This window comes from Thermobia domestica, chromosome 2 (genome assembly GCF_964235325.1).
Source record: "Thermobia domestica chromosome 2, izTheDome1.hap1.1, whole genome shotgun sequence".
In the NCBI taxonomy this organism is placed as follows: domain Eukaryota; kingdom Metazoa; phylum Arthropoda; class Insecta; order Zygentoma; family Lepismatidae; genus Thermobia; species Thermobia domestica.
Genome location: NC_137455.1, coordinates 353,156,001 through 353,178,831, shown reverse-complemented (window position 1 = coordinate 353,178,831; position 22,831 = coordinate 353,156,001). Strand labels below are relative to the sequence as shown.

At 33.6% G+C, this 22,831-nt stretch overlaps 1 protein-coding gene across 3 annotated transcripts in view; it reads left to right on the top strand.

Annotated features, from left to right (window-relative positions):
- Positions 1–22,831, top strand: part of LOC145678779 (uncharacterized) — a 160,528-nt gene that overhangs the window by 123,039 nt on the left and 14,658 nt on the right. For all 3 annotated transcript variants that reach the window (XM_081749281.1, XM_081749280.1, XM_081749282.1), the window contains exons 8-13: positions 771–982; positions 5,890–6,056; positions 8,106–8,213; positions 10,199–10,366; positions 13,673–14,050; positions 17,546–17,695. In XM_081749281.1, coding sequence (XP_081605407.1) covers positions 771–982; positions 5,890–6,056; positions 8,106–8,213; positions 10,199–10,366; positions 13,673–14,050; positions 17,546–17,695 — 1,183 coding nt within the window. The remainder of the gene's footprint in view (positions 1–770; positions 983–5,889; positions 6,057–8,105; positions 8,214–10,198; positions 10,367–13,672; positions 14,051–17,545; positions 17,696–22,831) is intronic.

The window sequence follows — 22,831 nt, the reverse complement described above, 5'->3', positions numbered from 1 at the left end:
GTTGATTAATTCGTGTGTCAATTTCATTTGTTCACTGTGCAAAAGTGGTATGAGGTAAAGCCGTGCAATTTGGTGTAACTTTAGACGAAGGACATAAGTTTTGTTTTGTCGTAGAAGCATGTCACTTGTACTAAATATTGGAAAGATATAGGGTCAAAGGTCAAATTTCGATTTTTTCCTTATGGGATTGCAATGGTAAATTCTGAAAGAGTTTGAAAAAACGTAAATCGAAGTGATAACAAAGAAAAAGCTGTATGGTATGATTTTATGTCGTAAGCTTGATCTGACCGTGACCTCTAACCTTGACACTTTATTGACGCATATTTGGTCGGCTTGCGACATAGAATCATACCATACAGCTTTTTCTTTGTTATCATTTCGATTTACGTTTTTTCAGGTTCTTTCTGAATTTACCATTGTAGTTTCATAAGGAAAAAAATCGAAATTTGTTCTTTGACCCTATATCTCTTCAATCTTTAGTACGAGTGATATGCTTCTATGGCGAAACAAAACTTATGTCCTTCATCTAAAGTTACACCAAATTGCAAGGCTTTACCTCATACCACTTTTGTACAGGGAACAAATGAAATTTACACACGAATTAATCAACCCTCTGTGTATATATATATATATATATATATATATATATATATATATATATATATATATATAACCTCAGCCAGCAACTAGAAAAGAAGTCCTTGAAACTAGTTTTTATCCTATAGTAATTTTAACAGAAAAAAAAATAAAAGCTTAATTTCGTATTTCAGTGTGAATATCTGTGTCCAGAGGGAAGATATGGACAAGATTGCCTAAACATTTGTGAACCATGTGATTTTGGAAGCTGTAACAAAATTACTGGGAAGTGTGAATGTGAGGCCGGCTGGTATGGGCCTGCTTGTAATATATCTGGATGTCCGAAAGAGTCCTATGGACCAAAATGTGATAAAAAATGTTTATGCAACTCGACGAATACTGAAAGGTAAGGTGCATTATTATTATTATTATTATTATTATTATTATTATTATTATTATTATTATTATTATTATTATTATTATTATTAGATAAAAAGGCATTTGGTCTATATTGAATTAATACTTACTGAGTGTTTATTTCAAATGTGAATATTTTTTATAACAAAATTGTAACAAAATATAAGATAATACTTAAAGATTACTGTGAATTTAACACATATATAGTATACAAATACTCTCAAAATAAGTATATTGAGACTTCTGATGTCCTCCAGCATGAAGTTTGGCGGAATAGATTCAGAGAAAATTTTAATTCTATATTTTCCATACCTTTCTTCTTCTTTTTCTTCTTTTTCTTCTTTTTCTTCTTTGTCTATTTTCCATACTCTGAAGTCAATCCATTGATAATTGAACGTCTCTACATATATATGCGGGGAGGGGCTTCTTGACTGATTTCAGCAGGATGGGGCCTCTGCCCATTTTCATGCAGCTGTTAGACATTGGTTGAATGACATTTTTCCTCACTGGATTGGGACAAGAGGTCATGTGGAGTGGTCCCCTCGTTCACCAGACCATTCTCCCTTTGATTTTTTTTTTCTGGGATATGCTGAAAGTTTACTCGATGAAAATTAGAAATTTAAACCACCTGACAGGACGCATTACCAGTCAGTGTGCTGAAATCGATGGCAATTCAGACCTATACCATCGAGTTCGCCTTAATCTTGCAAAGCGCATCATATTATGCATTGAATAGCACGGAAATAATGTTATTTATTAACATTAAATTGACTAAAATGTGCTTTTTCCCATGTACCTAGACTTTATGGACACCCTGTACACTAGATATGAATTTGTTGTACTAAGCATCTCTGATTTGAAAAGGATTCTTGAACTGCTTTCCTTCTGTAATTCCATTACAGTTTTCTTAAAACACTTAAATGTCTCTATCACTCATTTGATCATAATTTAAAATATTGTTATTGTTTACTGCAATCGTTTAACCTTTTAGCACGGGCGCTGTTGTAAAGAATACAGCAGTGACACTTCTGCTGTAATTTATAGGTGTCAACAGGAAGCTGGTTCTTCCGCTTACCTGTTCTATCAAATAACTCTCGTCGATTCATTATAACAGTGGTGTCAACGTTCTCCGCTCTATTAGTGTATCATAAACTGTGTCATTGACAGTACGTGTTGTACATTTTGCAACGCTCTCCTTCTAATCGAATATTTCGATAAGTATCGACACTGTTGTAAGAATAAGCACGATGTAATGCAAACTGTAGTCACATCACGAAGTATATAAGTGTCTAATATATATACGTATATTAAAAATAGAACGCATCCATTCTGGCTTTTATTACTACCCCTCCGGTCTTGTTGATTTTATTTAGTATAGTAATAGGACGAAAGTAGATAAAACAAATACATTACAATAGGATTAAAATAAATTTCGTATCATTATAAATTTTGAACTTCGTTAAACATACTTTCTTCTGTATCACAACGTATTTGATAGTAATTACAGCTGTCATAAGTTCTTATTAGGAGGAAAGTATGTTTCGTCATTTAAAGAGGCAGCAATAATAAAGCAGACAATTGATTGTACTTTTTATCTTATAGCAATGCTTTTATTATTGATGTTATTTGGTTTCCATATACCTGAAAATCAGTCAAAAATTTTCTTCTTGGCCTTATATCTGCAGAACTACATATAGTGTAGTCAAACCCAAACCATCACTTAACTCAGTATGATATGCTTATTCCGAAAAAAAAAAAAAAATCTCGATTTAGGGGCCATTCAAAAATCTTATGGCTTCTGATCCAAAAACTAATTATTGTCCAAAATTGCAATCTTTTGATCCTTTTTTTTGTGTGTGTGTATGTGTGTGTGTGTGTCATTCCTAAAATTCTGTTTAAATTCTATTGCAATTTTCTTTCATAGACATATGTATTTCTTCCCACACCCTAGGACTGCACCTTCCAAACGAAAGTTTTCGTATTGCAGTTGCACTTCGCCTAGGAGTAGACGTCTGTGAATCACACAACTGCTCTAAATGTGGTGCATCAGTCAAGCATAATGGTCTACATTGTCTGTCTTGTATAAGTAGCTCCGGAAGACATGTGAGGCATTCGAACGTGAATTACATTATCCGGAGAGCACTCACATCGGTGGAAGTTCCATCTGTTCGTGGACCTGTGGGGTGTAACAGATCTGATGGCAAAAGACAAGATGGCATGACGCTGGTACCATGGAAAAGGGGGAAGGATTCTTCTCTGGGATTTCACCTGCTCTGACACTTTCGCGTCATCTAATTTGACTCTTTCTTCATCTCGAGAAGGATCTATTGCAGCCCGCAGAGAATGCGAGAAAAGAAGAAAATATAAAGATCTGCTTGATAGATACATGTTCGTGTCCGTAACCATTGAATCGAGCGGCATTTGGGGCCTCGAAGGGCTCAATTTCATCAAAGAAATAGGCCAATGAATTGCACACCTTACAGGTGACAAGCGGGCTACTACTTTTCTGATTCAACGTATCAGCATAGCAGTTCAGCGAGGAAATGTGGCTTCCATTTTAGGTACATTACCTCCTGGAAAATTATTAGCAGTTGCTTTCCTTTTATAACTAACTGTTCAGAATTTACTGTTTATCTTTCTGTAAAAAAAAAAAAAAAAAAAAAAAAAAAAAAAAAAAAAAAAAAAAAAAGTCAAATATATTCCAATATTTGTGTTTTAAAAAAGTTATTTCCATTATTCTTAATAAATTGTTCCATTTACAAATTTGGGTCTGAGGGACCGGCAATCTGCACATGTTCGGTAAAGGTGTCCCTCTGTAAACTTCCAAAAGGTGACAAACTTCATTATTTCCATTCCTCTCTCTCTCTCTCTCTCTCTCTATATATATATATATATATATATATATATATATATAAGAAATCATTACAAACACTAAATCCAAAAGAAAGAAGAAATAAGAAACAAAGTAGAAATGTGGTCTGCTACTATACTTGTCACTATGTACATCTTTAATTATATTCAAGAAGCATATCTAAACGTGACAACATTTCGTCTTTTTCTACTGTCGTAGTTAACTTAATATTAAGGAGCACGGCGCTTAGATGCTGCAGAAACACATTACGCTTGTTCCTCATAAGAATATATTACAAAGAAATCCTCAACATACACGAATAATGTTTTTATTTTTAACTGCTATCCCTCTGATATTTTCTTCTAAAATTCCATTAAAATAATAACACAATAAATAATCCCTTAGCTTAACTTCAGATGATTATACCCTTTAGGCTGAAGGAAATGAATAATTATGGAAGAAATAATGAAATAAAAGTGTGGGAGGAAACTGGACAACCCCGAAAAAACCGACGAACACAATGTTGTTTACCATCTGGGATCAAATCATGGACTCCTCCCATCACAAGTAGCTGCTCTACTACAACCATTTTCCTCTATGTTTAGTAGTTAACAATAAACAATAAAGGATGTAATTCGTCATCTATTTAAGCCATCTCCTTGATCATAGATTTTTTAAATATTTAAAGTAAGTCGAGATGAGGACAAATTATCAACTCCAATAATGTGCCTTCCAATTTTCAATGGACTTAAAAAGTTCGTTATTGAGTTCTCTCTCTCTCTCTCTCTCTCTCTCTCTCTCTCTCTCTCTATCTATCTATCTATCTATCTATCTATCTATCTATCTATCTATCTATCTTATATATATAACTAACTTAAAAAGTGATGGAATTTTTCGCGTCACTCTTACCGTTCTCGAGATATTGGCCAAAAAAGTTCCGATTTCAGGAGATTTAAGAAGCCATATCTCGGGAACCGTAAGTCATAGATATATCATAGTAGTGTTGATAAATACTTAAGAGGATGATGAACAGTTTGGTACCAAATAGTTACCTGTGACCACTGTCCAACTGGCGACCGTTCCGTAGAAATTGGCCAACAAAGTTTGGATTTTGGGAGATTTTAAGAAACCATATCTCGGGAACTTTAAGTTATAGAGAGATGATATTTTGCGAATTTTTCAATTTTGAGCACTCCATTTTGAGCATGTGTCTTCATAAAGCAACATACCGTAGAATGGTTTAACAGAACACTTAAACAAAACATGTGGAAAAAATTTAGTACTCAAGAAAATTATAAATGGATAGATATATTGCAAGAATTGTTTAATGAGTATAATAATAAAGTACATAGAACAATTGGTATAAAACCTGTAGAGGTTAGAAAGAAAAGAATAATTCTTTTAAAGTTCGTTCCAGCAATGTTCTTGGAGTATTCTCAACTGGTTTTCTTCTGAAAAGTATTCTCTCGTGAAGGAGAAAGTTTTTTCTACAAACAACCTATCGATTTATACTTATGTATATTTGATATATATATAAACAAAATAGCACTTAAAATAATTATTGAAATTATTATGTGGTTTACTCTTTAATATTCAGAACTTGGTCATTATTACTTTATGACCTAGGTTGAGTATCTTACTTGTCTGGAAGTGACAATCTAACGTCTGAACTAAATTTTGTGCTTTCATTTATTAACAAAATTTCGGAACAGCCAAAAGGCCATTTTCACAATCAATTTAACAACATTAACAATAAAGGAAAGGAGAATTTGAGAGTAGATGGGCCAAGGCCTATATATTAAAGGAACTATTCCCGCATTCATATGGTGGGATTGGAGACAGACTAGGTAAAAATAGTTCGGATGTCTGGTCTTGGGTTTAGTGGATTTTCCCCTATTGTTAAGAGCCAACATTAACCATTTACCTACGTTTTGTCGGTAAAAAATAGTTCATTCAAGGATTCCTTCAGGTAAAATATCTTTCGTTGGTTTTTCAAGTTTTTATTCAAATTTATTCATATTTAATGCATTTATTTCCCTTATTAGATGTCATCCAAATGATGGAAGATGTGTTTGTCGACCAGGATGGACAGGTAAAAATTGTACAGAACCATGTCCAGGAGAATTTTGGGGTCCAAGATGTCGATCCAGATGTCGCTGTTATAGAAATTCTTATTGTGATCCCATTAATGGAAAATGCACTTGTAAACCCGGTAAGTGACACTTATTTTTTTCTTGTAAAGGGACTTACTTATTTTGTATATGACATTTTTAAAATTATATTGTTGTTTTGTAGGGTAAGCTTCCAAATGTCAGGTACAAAACTTAAGTATAAAATATTTAATAAGACACTTTTGGTAAGAGTTGTCACAAAAGACCAATTCTCCTTTGGCTGGGGTTTGAAATATGGAAGCTAAAACAATCAAATTTAGAACAGCTGTCATCACCAACATGGCACATAGATGGCCAAGGGACGTCAATCTTGAGATATTGGAATGTCTACAGGAGGTTCAATTTCTGCCAATGAACATCTAGTGGATATCGGTGGAAATATGGATGTCCCCTTACGTCTCTAAACCGGTAACCTGTGGAACTTTTTTTTTTCAGAATAATCACAGGATAACCTACGGACATCCAAATATTATAACGTGGCAAGGATATCCCACTGAAACCCAAGAGAAATCTCGTGGATAGTTTCATTATCTTTAAAGTTCCTACTGTGAGAGACACATCCCATTGAAATCCAAGGAAAATTCTACGGATTTGTCCATTATCCTTGAAGTTCCTACTGCGAGAGACACATCCCATTAAAATCCAAGGAAAATCCTATGGATTTATCCATTATCCTTAAAGTTCCTACTGTCAGAGACACATCCCATTAAAATCCAAGGAAAATCCTATGGATTCGTCCATTATCCTTAAAGTTCCTACTGTGAAACATATCAAATTGAAATAAGGGAAATCCTGTTGACATTTCCATTATCCTTAAGCTTTTCACTGTAAGTGATACATTCCATTGAAATTTAAAGGAAATTCCTTGCTATTCCATTATTCTTAAAGTTTCTGTTGTGACAGGCACATCTTATTAAAATCCAAGGGAATTCCAGTAGATATTTTCTTTAAAGTTTTTACATTTTCAACGAACTTAAAAAGTTTGTTACTGAATTCTATATATATATATATATATATATATATATATATATATATATATATATATATATATATATATATATGTGTGTGTGTGTGTGTGTGTGCGTGTGTCTCTGTCTGTCTGTCTGTTTGAGATTTTTTTCAATTTTGAACCCTGCATTCGATAAAGCATCAAAAACTATCAGAGAAAGTAATTAAATTTTTCGCGTCACTCTTACCGTTTCAGAGGTATTGGCCAAAAAGTGGCCGATTTCGAGAGATGTAATTAAGGAGCCATATCTCGGGAAGCGTAAGTCATAGAGAGAGAATATTTTTGTTGATCAATATCTAAAAGGATGGTAAAGCAAGTAGACGTTAATGCTACCTCGTCTACTAGTATCAGTGCAAGTTATATGTATGATTAAAAATAAACACAGTCACTTGCTAACAAACACAGTCAGGAGCAAACGAACACATATATGCAAATTACTAAAAATTTGACTTGTCTTGGAGTATGACTTACTTGTACCGATGTAAATAGTTGAGTTAGTATCAACATATACCAGAGTAAATGGAAGTTGTACCAGTAATACCAATGCATTTTCCAATCAAGGATGGAATGTTCAACGAAAAACGCTGAAACAAACGATTAGTCAATCAAGACATTCGAAACAATTCCCAGACCTCTACAAAATGGCTGCTATATCACTACTCGTATAGCTTTTATTTACTCTTGAGTCTACGGATTTCAATTGCCATCTAGCAAGAATCTATGTAACTGCTTGATGGCTTCATAAAGCAATGTTAATGGTTTACAGTTTATCTATGATGTCACCATGACGTAAATTTTTTATTAGCCCTAGCGTCGAGAGGCTCCGGAGGGTATATCATTATATAGCATTTTCGTTGTGTTTTGACCTGTAGGATAGCTTTCATACGGCCCGTGAGCGCCAGTTTTCGAAACCCTGATATTTAATAATTCCTTCTCTTTCTTTGTATGTTCATTCTCCATGTTGCATATTGCATTTATTAATTAATTCACTCAAGGAACTTAAATATAAAAAAATATTTCTTTTTAATTTATTTCTCAAAGAGCGAAGTCTTGTATTTAATAATTTTACTCTTACTCACAGGATGGTCAGGAGAGAAATGCAATCAGCCTTGCCAAGATGGCTACTATGGTATTAATTGCAAACAACAATGCAACTGTCCAGTGAATGCTACATGTAATGTGGAGACAGGTAACTCAATTTTCTGTGATTTTAACCAACTTTCCTACTACTTATCCATAAAATAGTCAAGCGTGACTTCAAGAACAAAATATATAACCTTCTTTCGTTGGTGTATACTAGTGGTTCTCAACCTAATTCCTATCACGAACCCCATTTTATCACATCCTCTTGCCAGCGAACCTGTTATAATGTCTGTAAAAAGCTGGTGTGGGATTTTTAATGTACATACTGCGGAGATCTCACGATATCCGTCTATTTCTATAACAGTAGAATCCATTTCTTGTATATAGTGAATACAGTAACTTCCCTAAAAGCGAATGGATTAAAACCAAATTTGCTAAGTTCATTCGTATTGCAAATATCAGATCCGATTCGTCATTCTGTTTAAAAATGGAGGCCGTTTGAAAATTTTAAAACTCCATAATTCCCTTGATCTTGGATCAAATGATAAAAAGAAAAGTGATTTCTAATTTTGGTTTTTAAAAAAAAACTTGGATAGTTGTTAAAAAAGTTATTAAATGTTTTAATTTTTGAGATGCCGTCACTTTGAGTTACCTCATATTGTTGTGAATTTGGAACATTGTTGTGTATGTGTTTAGTATCACCAGAAACTATTAAAGCAACTTGTTTACATTTAAAAGTTAGGAAACAAATAAAATCCCACACCAAAAATCTACATTAATTGTGGCCAACTTGCTGGAAAAAAGACTATTCGCTCACAATTCTGCAAAGGATCCTACGTGTACAATTCTGCAAAGAACAGCAAAGGATCCTAAACAAAAGCAATCCCTTTTATTGCCAACAGAATAATTTGTCCATTGTTGATTTGTCAACAAACGCAACAAAGCTATTTCGCATTAGTGTTTTCAATTTTAATCGTATGTCAATATGCAGGTTTTGTTGCATTTATATTTTCCTGGTATTTCAATATGCAGTTTTCATTAGTTTCTACCTCGTTCGTACAAATTCATTTCTAAACAACTCTGCACCTGTTGGAAATGTTTAGTAGACCTATTTTTTGTTGTTCTTAACAGTATGTATAAAAATAAAAATATGCTTATCAGAACAAAATTCAAAAAAATATTTAAAAATATATCATGCTTCAGTTATTACTGAAAAGTTTGTTTTGAAATATAAATAAAATTATATTAAGTGTTTTCGGAATTCTTCGTCCGAAGAAGATTCACACTTAATATGAAATATGTATTTATGAAATCGCCTGAGTCGTATTTTGAGAAAATTGTCCGAAAAATATCCCCCAACCACTTGTAAATTTTTCACGAAAAGTGGTTTGTGTCATATTGTAGGGTGGTTACTTTCAATGCTTAAATTACAATGAAAGTGATGAAACTTATCATGTTTATGTTATCTTCTATTAAAACAAGAAAACCTGCAATGCTTAAATTACAACGAAAGTGATGAAACTAGTCATATTTAAGTTATCTAATAAAACAATAAAACCACCAATGCTTAAATTACAACGAAAGTAATTAAACTTGTCATGTTTAAATTATCTATTAAAACAATAAAACTCTCAATGCTTAAATTACATCGAAAGCGATTAAACTTGTTATGTTTAAGTTATCCATTAAAACAATAAAACTTTTAATACTTAAATTACAATGAAAGTGATGAAACTTGTCATGTTTAAGGTATCTTCTATTAAAACAAGAAAACCTGCAGTGCTTAAATTACAATGAAAGTTATGAAACTTGTCATGCTTAAGGTATGTGTATATTACAATGAAAGCACTGAAACTTGTCATATTTAAATTACCTATGAAAGCAATAAATCGACGTTTAAATTACCTATGAAACCAATTAAACTTTTCAAGTTTAAATTATATATAAAAGCAATGAAATATAATTACAATCTCTTGATTTTTTTTTTCAGTCTGTAGTTTCTAATCTGTATCTTTCATTTGTTTCTTTCTCTCTTTGATATTAGAAATGTAGATGGAAAGTTATTTCCTGGTTTCAATGTGATCTTTCCAGGTGACTGTTACTGTTCTCCAGAAGGACAAAAGAATCTGGAGTGCGCGGAGACTTGTAAGGCTGGAAGACATGGACCTGAATGTAAAACTCTTTGTAAGTACTCCAATGAAACGCTACCTACTTGTGATCCATCCACGAAAAATTGCACAGAAACACCTCTTGAACCAGGTAAACTATTTATTCCTTTATTATCAATATGCATAGATATTGTTGAATGTATTTTATAAATTGGAATTTCCCCGTTAGGTTTTTAACCAACGTCAATACATCTACCTAATTTCGAAATATATAACCGTCTTAAAGTTTTGACTACAACATAGTTCAACGTCTCTAGTTCATAAACAATATTTTCAACTTACGATTATGTGAACAAGGACACTTAAACGCTACTCCTTGAAAGAAAATCACTTATATGATCTACTCTCAGTGCTAGTAATTATATTTGCAAAGAGTATAATTAAACAAGGAACACATAAAGTGTTTAACATCACATTACATTCACTTCAGTGCAGTCCCGTTAGGCGAAAGTATTGAATCGAAAGTGAAAGAACATGGTAACATCAAACTGACCAACCACGGCCATCATCATCAGTATTCTTAAGTGCTTTTCCACATACAAATATTTACATAATGACCAGAGTTGCAGCCTCATAAAAATTATAACCAAAATGTTAAATGTTAGTTTCCTGAACTTATGACTTTAGTAACATTGTGTTCTGAAATTCGTTTTAGGTAGACTTCATAGAATATAAATGTATTTTGAGTTTTTATATATGATGTAATAAGTTTTGACACTGTTTGTATGAACATTTACATTTAAAATTTGCAATTTTTTTTACCAAATTTTACAACCTTTTTGCATTTTTTAACCAAAATTTTGCACCCAAAATTCCTAGCTTTAACTGATATCATTATTACAAAATAACGTATCAGAATTTACACTTCGAGTCTTTTTAAACACGAAACCTAAAATTTAATTTTTGATAGCAAACTTACAGTGCATATTCTTGTTAAAAAAATTAATAATTAATTAATTAATTAATTAATTAATAATAATAATAATAATAATAATAATAATAATAATAATAATAATAATAATAATAATAATAATAATAATAATAATAATAATAATAATAATAATACTGTTAAAATATAACTGTTTTTAAAGTTATTTGATTTTTCAGAATAAAGGTGTATTCCTCGTATTATGTATTGAAAATCGTCTCTGCTTTTATGTTTGGTCAAGTAAAATGTTGTGTATGTTTCCACACTGAGACCAAGTTCATTACCAATTCACCATGTGGTAATTTAGTCTAAGTTTCTTATAATTGGCTGTGGAATCGATTTGGAAACATATGAGAGCAAGTCATCAGCAAAATAATTTATTTGAATTTTTATGCTTTTTCGTAAACCTTTCATACGTAATGAAAAGAGATAATGGCACTAGGATTAATTTTTGAGGATCATTTGAATGCATTTCCATTTCTTTGGTTGAAATTTCTTTATAAAATACTGACTCCACACCATGTAAACTACAGATTATGCTCTTGAAACTTTTTTGTCATAAACCCGTTACTTCTTACATGCATTTGAAAATATATAGATAATTGTACAAAATTAACTCTATCTTTTATCATAGAGTTTTCAATTCAATTCAATCATCAATCATAGAGATGATTCAATCTTTTATCATTGACAAAATTTTAACCTGTTAACTTCTTAATACTCTTCCAAGAGTAAGGGGGTCGCGGTGGCTCAATGGTAGAGCGTTTACCTATGGTACATGGACTTCTTGGTTCGATACCAGCTCGCGCCAAGTGAACTTTGTGGTGGACAAACACCGTATGCGTGGCTTTTCTCGGGGTTTTCCCGTTTCCTACCACTTTCTTCATTCCACCATTTAATTCACTTCTTATTATCACCATCTCCTTTAGCCAAGTCCGGCATAAGAGTATTAAAGATTACTAAATTTTTGTTAAACATTTTATTGTGGCTAAAATCAAAAACATTTGTTTTAAAAAGGAGACTCTAATTTATTATTAATTAAAAGGCAATTGAATAGAATGTTAAATTATAGATCTGTAAAAACTTTTCCTATCAAGGTATTATTGATATAGTATAAATAAATAATAGATATAAATTAAAATGCAACAAAATTTAAATAATAAGCGTTAAATGGTTAATATAAATATCTTGATTTTAAATGAATTATAAAACATTCATTTGTTTCCCATTTGCTCAGATTATAACATTATCCCACTTTCTGTCCCTTCATTACCAAGCGACTAACACGAATGCTTTCTGAGAAGGTGGTCCAGAGTTCTACTTCTGCTGAAAGCGTTGGATAGAAGTCCGAATTGTGGTTCAGATTCCACTTTAGACAAGAATTTCAGTCTCTTATAACTTTGGTGCTGAAAAAGGGATTAATTCAATTCCAATCAATCAATTACATCAAAAGTAAACAAGTGTAATAACAGCAATTTTATAATACATACACAGTAAAAAATAAGGTGTTAAAACAACACAAAATGACTACCACTTTAGCGTGTTACTTATGTGATAATTTAACCAAAGATATTGTCTTCCGAGCATATCAGAAGTAACTAGTAATTATCACTGAGAATTTGAATTGGATTTTATTGTTTGCAATGAGTAAAGCTCTATGGAGTGTATTTGACATTTATGCTAAGTAGCGAGTATCGTACTATGTTTTGCTGAAATCGGTCACGAAAATAATTTTGTAAGCTGACGAATTGCCTGACAACAATTATAAGATTAGCAGTGTTGCCGTCTGTTGTTCTTATATCATAGCACATAAGAAAAACAAATAAGAACAACAGATGGCAGAACAGTTACTCATGTAACTGTTGTCAAACAATTCATAGGCTTATAAAATTATTTTGGTCACCGATTACAGAAAAGATAGTATGTTACTCGTTACTTGGCATAAATGCCAAATATACTGCGTAAAGGTTTGCTTATAGCAAACAATAAATTAGAATGCAAATTGCTAGTAACAATTACTTGTTATTTTTAAAATGTTCGGAACGCGATGTCCTTGGTGTTAAATTAACACACAAGTAACACCCTAAAGTGGTAATCATTTGTGTTGTTTTAACGCCTCATTTTTTGCTGTTTGTCACTGCATTTGCCAAGTGAGTGATTCATCATTTCGCCGTCAAAGTAATTTCCCCTCACTATTTCAATTAGAAACCGTGTACAATACCGAAACATTGAATAAAGTTTCGACAAATGATCTCTTCTATTTTGCAGCCAGAGTCAGTGGCATGATTCAGTAATCCAGTTCTCTTGAAGGTGAAATAATGTGATAGGAACATCTTATGCTATAAGGATTGGCCTTGTATGATAGCTAATAATAGATTCACTCCTTCATAATCTGGATGTTGTATAAGGACGAAAAGCAGAAAAGTTCAAATTCCTTTAATACGTACAATATTTATTGTTGTTTTCCAGGCGGAGGTTTCTACGGAGACACTACTGCCACTACAGTACTCAATGCAACTAGTTCCGATGACCAGACATCGGAGAAAGAAACAACTCCGGAAGAAGAGTTGACAACTGGGTTAACTGATAAATCCACTACAACCACTATAAGTCCTGAGGAGAATGAAATCCCTGATGAGATTCCAAGCAAAGGCCGAAACACTGCTCATAGGTCTGAAGAGCCTGAAAATGAGTTAATGTGTCTCGCGACGGCTCTTGCCATTGGAGCTGGTTTCATTCTTGCTGGACTCATTGTTGTGGTTGTTATCTATATTCGACGTAAGAGAGCAAGACCAGAGGACATATACAGGTCTTACTTCAGCAAAAATGCTAAAGTAATGATGCCAGGTCAGTATGATTTTACATGTTTTCAGGTAGAAACATAATCGTTTCTTTCTACGAACTCGGCAGAGGATGTATATAGCACAGTTATGATTAATAATTACAACATTGAAGCACACATAATTTTAAAAACTTGTAAAGAAAAGCACGTATTTTCTCACAATATAAACTCACACAAGCTTTCCGTCACTTTGAAATAATAATCTGCTCAGGAAACTTTTCGAAAAATAACTTTAAAGTAATTAATTCGATTTTTTAAAAATACTGGTAGATATTTTCTTTATACAGGCGCATTTAGGTAAAACAGCGCTGTTGGTTTTAAAATAATAACTATTTATATATCTATTTTTGTAAAAGGAATATTTTCAGGGGAAAAATAGAAATCATTTTCATTCACTGTATCTTAAGATAATACTTACGGAGAGCATAATACTTTTCCCCACAGCATCATTTTTTTTAAATATAGTGATTTTCCTTTGAAAGCAAGTAATAACTACATCAAACCTCTCTTCAAAGGTTCGCTTTTTATTTTGTACACGTACGTCTGCAACGGAAGGAAAAATGTTAAAGCTTATATTTTCCAAGATTACTTTAGATATGACAATAATAGTTTCCTGGTCTGATTCTCGCTAGAACTTGCATGGACATGAATCCTCGTTTCAGTGAAGCTAGAACATCTGCCGTGTTAAAGAATGAAATGCCCTTCCATTCAGCAAACTTCTTTGTGCAAACTACTTCGATTCATACCGGGACAATTTAAGAAAAAATAATAATAAAAGACAGGAAATTTATGTTACGTGGGAAACAATAAGATCAGATAAAACTTTGGTAAATTAAAACAGATTGGTACACAAAATTGAGAATTGCTTTTTGTGTCAAGATAATTCAACATATGAAAAACATACCTGATAATCTTAGAAGTGGTTGTCTCGGTAAACATAAAACATTAGAACATTCATCTACTTTTTTGCAATCATCCCGGAGCTTGGGGGAGGGGTTGAAAGGGTATCAGAAAGAAGTATTACATGGAAAATGATAAATAGGAAAACACGACTAAGATCAAGTAAGTTTGCTTTTACACTGTATTGTAATGTCTTTTGGTAGAGTCAATAATCCGGGATTAGCCCTTCGCCAATTTTATTATAAAAATAATCCTCTATGGAATAATTACAAAGTTTTTTTTGTAAAGATACGGAATAAGTGTTTCAATGTTAGTCCTCATCATACGTAAAGTGGCTTCGGTTGATGAAGGTTGGAATTAGGTATGTACGGGTAACTCTTTTGCCCAATGCAGCCTGAAAGGTTTTATAAAGGAATCTCCACAACTATGGGAGACTGTTTATAAGGCAGCTCGTTCGTCCAATGCAGCCCCCGGAGATGGGTTGTGATTAGGAACCTCTTTCCCCCATGCAGCTACCGGAGATTAAGTAAGATAGAAGAACTTCTTGTCCAAGGCGACCTCAGAAGCAGATGTTGTGGGTTAAGTGATCAGTGGTGAACTGATAATTTGGTCCTCTTCTAGTCTGCTTTTATAGGTGATTTCTGGGCGATTAGTCCATCTTCGGATTCAACCGCGTCGGCTTCATGTCTTCCTGTTTTCTTCCGTATCATCTGCTTTGTAAACAATAGCACATGTCTTACAATTATAACATACTCTTGAAGAAGTAATATAGACTGAAAGGTGGGGATTCTTACAATATACACGATATCTTCTTTCTATTATACGATATCTTCTTAATTTCCAATTTAAAATGTATCAAATTGAAAAAAGCACTTGATTTCAAGTTGTATTTGAGACATTATTCATTATTAGTGTATAAATGACTTTCCGTGCTTGAGAATTTAATGTAAATAAGTGAAACATTATGCTTAGTTTCATATAATAAACTTCACATATACACGTATAATTATATGTAATACACTATAATCTATAATGTATAAATGTTTAAACTAACGTATAAACTACACTGCTGTTTATGAAAATTGCTACACCCAGAAAGACCTACACTAGAACAATGACATTTATTCCAGAGATTAGGTACATGACAAGACAAATTATTAGAATTACAAAACTATATATCACCTATGACCTTTTAAAAAAAAAGTATCGTGTGAATTCACTACGTGCTGAGACCAGCACCTCTATACGTCCTGACATGGAATCAAGAAGGTGTTGAACATCTTCCTGGGGGATATTCTGCCACGTGGTTTATGTGTGAGTCCACATTTGGCGGTGGCGAACCGTGACGAAGTTTGCGCCCAATCATATCCCTGACATGCTTGATGGGTTACATGTCAGGCTACCGGGCAGACCAGGGAAGTAGTGATACCTGGCGTTCTGCGAAGGAAGCTTGCACGTTTCTCGCTACACGTGACTTGGCATTGTCCTGTTGAAATATGGTGTCTGGGTTCCCTGTTGGTAGGGCATCACCCCAAGCTCTAAAACCTCACGAATATATCGGTTGCTGTTCAGATTTCCTTGCATACGGATAAGTTGCGATCGTATGTTATAACCAATGGCGCCCCATACCATCACACTAGGCGTTTGTCCGTTATGACACTCAATAATGCACTCACCACGGTAGCGGTGTACGCGTATGTGGCCATCACTGAAGAACGTGTTGAAACGGGACTCGTCTGAAAATACTCCATTTTGCCATTCAGCACGCCAATGACGCTGTTCATGTGCCCATATAAGTTTATTGCGTTTGTGGTTTCTGGTCAAGGGTAGCCGTCGCAACGGTATGCCACCAGTCCAGCCTTCAGCAAATGACGTCGAACAGCCGATGCAGACACGCAACACCCGTGACAGTCCTCCAGCGTTGATCCAACACTGTCGATGCCACTGTCGAGTCTATTATGGCCATCCGGACAAGGTGTCTGTCATCCCGTACTGTGATCACATTGCATGGTCCAGTCTTTGCTTGTCGGTTTGTACGATCTTCTTCTGTCCACTGCTTCATACACGCATCACTGTCGTCGCAGCATGTCCTGTATGAGCAGAAATTTCGCGGTACGACAAATTTGCTTCCCGCTGGCCAATCGATTATTCTCCCTGTTTAAGTTCACTCAACTGCGTAAATTGTGCCCTTCGAAGTCGACGAGGCATACTGGCACTTGCCCACGTGTTTCCACTTTGACTGATCATTATCGACTGCCTCCCTGAGACACATACTGACCTTCTGTGGTACCACTCCGATCACAGACGAGAACACGCTACCGGCCTTACATGGACGCCATCTGTCTGAAATTTTAATCACTTCCTCCTATAGCATCCTAACTCATATTCGCAAGGTTTGGGATTCATTCGGGCCTTTCATTCTGGGTGTTGAAATTTTCATAAACGGAGGTGTATATGTATAAATCTATATGTTACAATGTATAAACTAATCAGGAAATTTTTCACATAAACATGTCTATTAAAGTAGGATCAACAAATGGTAAAGTATTGAGAGCATTATTATGAGTGAGGAAGATACGATTCAATATTATTTCTTTCAGATCAGCAGCAATATGATAACCCAGTGTATACTATCCCAACCCCAATATGTGAGGCTTTAAATAATACTGTAGTAATAAAAAACACATTAACAGAAAAGGCCATCAACTTGGAGAAAGTTGAAGAAGAAAATGATACACAAGAAGCGAGAGGTTAGTGTACTCATTCAATGGTATAATTATGAGGGAACAACTAACTTCACATTAGATGAAATTATTTGTTGTGCTGTCTTGAAAAAAAAAGTTAGGTTCATATTGACAAGGTTTTTCAGTTGCCACCTTTTGTTAAGCGTGTAACAGGACACGTTTTTTATGAAACGTATGCAGATCGCAGATAACTTATACTTAAAATTTGTTAGTAAGACTATCCATGGCTTTGGATTGATTATTTTAACAAAAGAAACACTGACCAATGCTTAAAATACACTTTATTTTAAATTATAATAACGGTTTCGGATATCTAACATATCTTTCTTCAGACAATATCGAAAATAAATGAAAATACAGTCATATATATATTCATTGTTATCAAAACATTTAAATTCTTTTAACAGACATATATATAGTTATTGTTGTACTTTTTTTCCCTCCTATTTGCTGAGGCCTTCAGCCAATCCCGTAAGTCTTTTTGTTCACTTTCCAACTATCACGTTCCGCCATTTTTGTTTCTTATAAGAGCTTTTTTTTTATCTTCTTCTTGTCTATGCTATCCACACTTCCTTGCCATAATTCATTAATAAGTAAGCCTCCTGTCCAGTTCATCAGTTTATCTCTTCCTACCTTCTTTATCCAATCTGCTTCTTTCCACTTCCTTATTATCATTCTTTTCTCCATCTCCAATACTTCCGTCTCATATATATGTCTGTATTTGTATATGTATACAGACATAATGACTATATATATGTCTGTATTTTCATTTATTTTCGATATTGTCTGAAGAAAGATATGTTAGATATCCGAAACCGTTATCATAATTTAAAATAAAGTGTGTTTTAAGCTTTGGTCAGTGTTTCTTTTGTTAAAATTTGTACTTGAACAATTTATTAAGAATAATAGAAAGAAATACTTAGCTATCTACAATCGTGAATGAAAATGGCAATGACAATTTAAACCAAAAAACACACGAAACAGTGAACTCGTAGCGTCAGCTTGTTGGTAGTTAGCTGAACAGATGTAAAAGGTTAGCATAAATGATTCATTCGTTTTCAAAAGGTTATATTTTCAAAAGTATTGCACGTACACACATGAAAAATATTTGAAAATAACCACAAACTCACTAAGTTTGTATTGTGTGGCAGCACGAGTCCATTATCTTTCCGATCGGATGTGGCAGTGTGGCAGTACGAGGTTTGTACCTGTCAAAAATGGAGGGAAAGCAAGAAAAATGTTTTTGTGTGCTTGAATATGCCAGATATTCGTCTGTTATAGCCAAGGGCGCCGATTTTTCTCTAAATTTGGGGGAGCCCATCCAGATGCAGAAGGGATATATGAGGATTTTTAAGGCAATTTGCATTTAAATTATACCAAATATTGTATATTCATAAATACAATGTGAGGTTACCCACATAAGCTTTGGGGGGAGGGGTGAAGGGACCCTCGGGCCCTCCAGGATCGGCACCCTTGGTTATAGCTATGCAACGCGCTTTGAGAAGAGAGTATGGAAAAAACCGCCATGTAAACAAAGCATTTTGTGGTGGTATCGGCAATTCAAGGACACTGATTGCTTGTGTAAAGGGAAAAGCACTTAGTCTCCAATATCTCTTGATTTAACGCCCTGCGATTTCTTCCTGTAGGGGTACGTTAAGGACCAGGCCCGTATCCACGGAGGACTAGGAGGGGCTGGGTCCCCCTAAATTTTTGCTGTACCTCCTAACATTTTCACGGTAGGCTTGCAAATGAACTATAATATGGTAATGCACTATACTATGGTTGGATCAGCCCCCTAACTTCTACCGGCCCCTCCTACATTTATGGGCTGGCTACCGGTCTGTTAAGGACCTTGTTTACGTACCCCTACTACCACAATCCTTAGTCGAGCTCAAAGAACGCATCAGTGCTGCAGTGCAGACAATTGACAGGACTATGCTATAAAATGTATGGAATGATCTTGAGTATCGTCTGGACGTGTGTTGTGTCACCAAAGGGGCACATATTGAACATTTGTAGAGGGTGTATAAATTAGTGAGTTCGTGTTTATATATATATATCTTTCATGTTATCCACGTGTAATACTTTTGAAAATATAATCTTTTCAAAATCAATGAACCATTTATGCTAGTTCTGTACTAATAGAAAAACACAATAAACAGAAAACTTGTAGCGTCAGCTTGTTGGCAGTTAGTTGTGCTAATACAGAAGTTATGCTAATACAAAAGAAACAGAAAACTTGTAGCACCTGCTTGTTGGTAGTTAATTGAATTGAAGTGATGAACCATTGAACCGGTTCGAACAAAGAATAACACCATTGGGAGTGATTTCACTGTTGCCAACACGAAGAATGTTAAGTGATAGGACCATATGAATATCTCACTAATCATAACTACTCATCGTGGGTCGAAATTGACAAATGTTAATTGCTTATATATATATATATATATATATATATATATATATATAATTTGGCGTTCCGACATATAATACTTCCCTCTTAGACGTAAGTTGGAAAGCTGAAAATTTCCTTAAAATTCGGGATGTTCCATCTATTTCGGGATAGGTGGCAGCGCTATTTTCACTGAAACAAGTCATTTTTCTAGTGAAAATAATATTTAAATGCTTATTCTTCATTTTTTAAAGCGAAACGTCTTTTTTATCAGCAATTGAGTCAGCTAAGTTTCGAGTAAATTTCTTATAAAGAAAGCTAGAAGAAATATTAACATTACTTCTTAAATTCTCGCGTATCGAAAAAGAGTAGCAAATTGATCTTCCCTTTGAAGAAAGAATTGTCTGTATAACAATGCTCATTTCTCAGCAGAGAGTGACAATATTATTAATTGTTAGTAGTTAAATTTCATATATAATTGAAACACAAGAATGAAAAATAAATTATAAGAAAATAGTGAGAACTAACCACATGCGATAAAACGGAGACACTGTAGGTACTTTCGCTAAATACTTCATTAGATAGACAGGCAAATAAGAAAATGAAGGAAAAAGCAGAAAGTAACTGTAAAGCATCCAGGTGGGTGTCAGATTCGGATCCTAAACATTTTTCAATATATTTCGGGCATTTTAATTTCTTTTTCGAAATATTACAAAAGGATTATTTTGGTCTTGGGGTGATTTTGTTTTAATTTAAAATAGAAATAGCTGAAACTAAGTCATTTTCTTCTATAGAGTTTTATTTCTTACGTATCTCTTTGAATCTGAAAATTATTGACGTCTCTGGTATGTAAAAATTGAAGGGAACGATTATATGAAAGAATACTTCTGTAACCTAAATAAATTTACAACAAAATCGTATTGGAACAAGTTGATGAATTCAATTTAAATATTTTAATACTGACTACGTCCATTGCCAGGACAGAATAAGCAATAAACAATGACTCATAATAGCAAGAAATGGTCTGTTAAATCTGAAACTTGAAAAAAATATTTGTTTTTCTCCCTCTGCCATGCCTTTAATTCTTTTATAAGTAATTGCTGAATAATTTGCAGATGAAATAACAAAATTTCAAGATGTGTAGATAATTTTGTAAGTACTTACATTAATAATCCTAAATGGAGTGTTTCGCAAATGTTTAAATCAGTCGATATCATTGTAAAGATATCCAAATTCATTCAGAATTTTTGAATTAATGCTTTCAGAAGATTACTCATATATAAATAATACATGACTTTGTCCATCGCATTGGTCATGATGAGGTTCCCCTAAATTCTCTTGGTTTGCTTCCACCCTTCATCCAGGGAAAAACATAATCACTATTTTAAAAACTTGTGTAATGGTTCTGAGCTTCAATACCCGTTCCACTGGTAGGTTAAAATGCGTTTTCTTATCTAAGTGATACATTCTGTACATTAAAAAATATGTATATTTACTAACTGATTTAAGTAATTCAAATAAATTTTTCGTAATACCTTTAAATTGGAATTACACACTTCGCGTCATGACCATTTTTTGTAAGAACTCCTGGAAAATATAAAAATTAATAACTTCTTAAACTCAAACATATATAATTGCTGAAAATTTAAGACAATTTTAATAATTCTTATACTTAGTTTACTCTGAGAACAGAATTTAGTAAAATCAGCAGTATTGTATATTCTAGCTTACATCTTTTTTTTTTTTTTCTGTTTTTTCTGGTGTTTTTTTTTTTTTTTTTTTTTTTTTTTTTGTAAATACTTTTACCTGTTCTATTTGTCATTTCAATTATCTTAGTACACAGTAACAGAAAAACTTTATACATTAAAAAAGTAAATAATGAATAATATGTTTTGATCATTAATATGATCGCATTATCAATATTTTATTTTAGTTTTTTTTTTTAATGCATTAAATAAGAGTACCAATGTACATTGTAAATCATATATTTTACATTGTAGTTTGAACTTTATGCACTATGCTGTATTTATTTTATTGTACTTCCTTTTTTGCACCCACAAACTTATAAGATAGGGACTATATATATACAGGGTGTATAAAAAACAACTTTACAAGTTTAAAAACTCATATTGATTTATGTACTTCGCTTACAGACATGGTTTCGATGTCATTTGTAGCAAAATGCATCAAGATTTTTACCTTATACCTAAAGAGTTTCAATGTAGCTACAATTGGTGATGCAGCACCAGGGGCAGATCCAGGACCGACTTCTGGGGGAGGGGGCAATGGGTTGTCATACTGCTACTTTTAAGGGCTCCAAACTTTAGAATGGGTTAAGAGATTGTATCATGAGGGACGTCCTGGAAGGTATGGTGACGGGAAAGAGAGGGAGGAGGCGAAGGAGACTACAATTAATGGATGATATTAAAACAGAAAGATCATACGCGAAGACGAAGAGGTTAGCGGAGGACCGTGGAGCATGGAAGCTTCTCAGCTGCGGCAATTGACCTGCCAATAAAGGCAGAATACCTATGATGATGATGATGATTTATATATATATATAAAAAATAAGAAAGATTCCTCTTCTGGGGAGGGCGATAGCCCCCTGGATCCACCCTTGTGCAGCACACATCCCATCTGAAGTCGATTTCTTGCCAAACCGTACGGGAACGACCTGAAGATTTGCTATGTCTTACCAAACATCCAGTTTCAATAAAACACGTAGGCCACTGATAAATAGTAGGCCTACT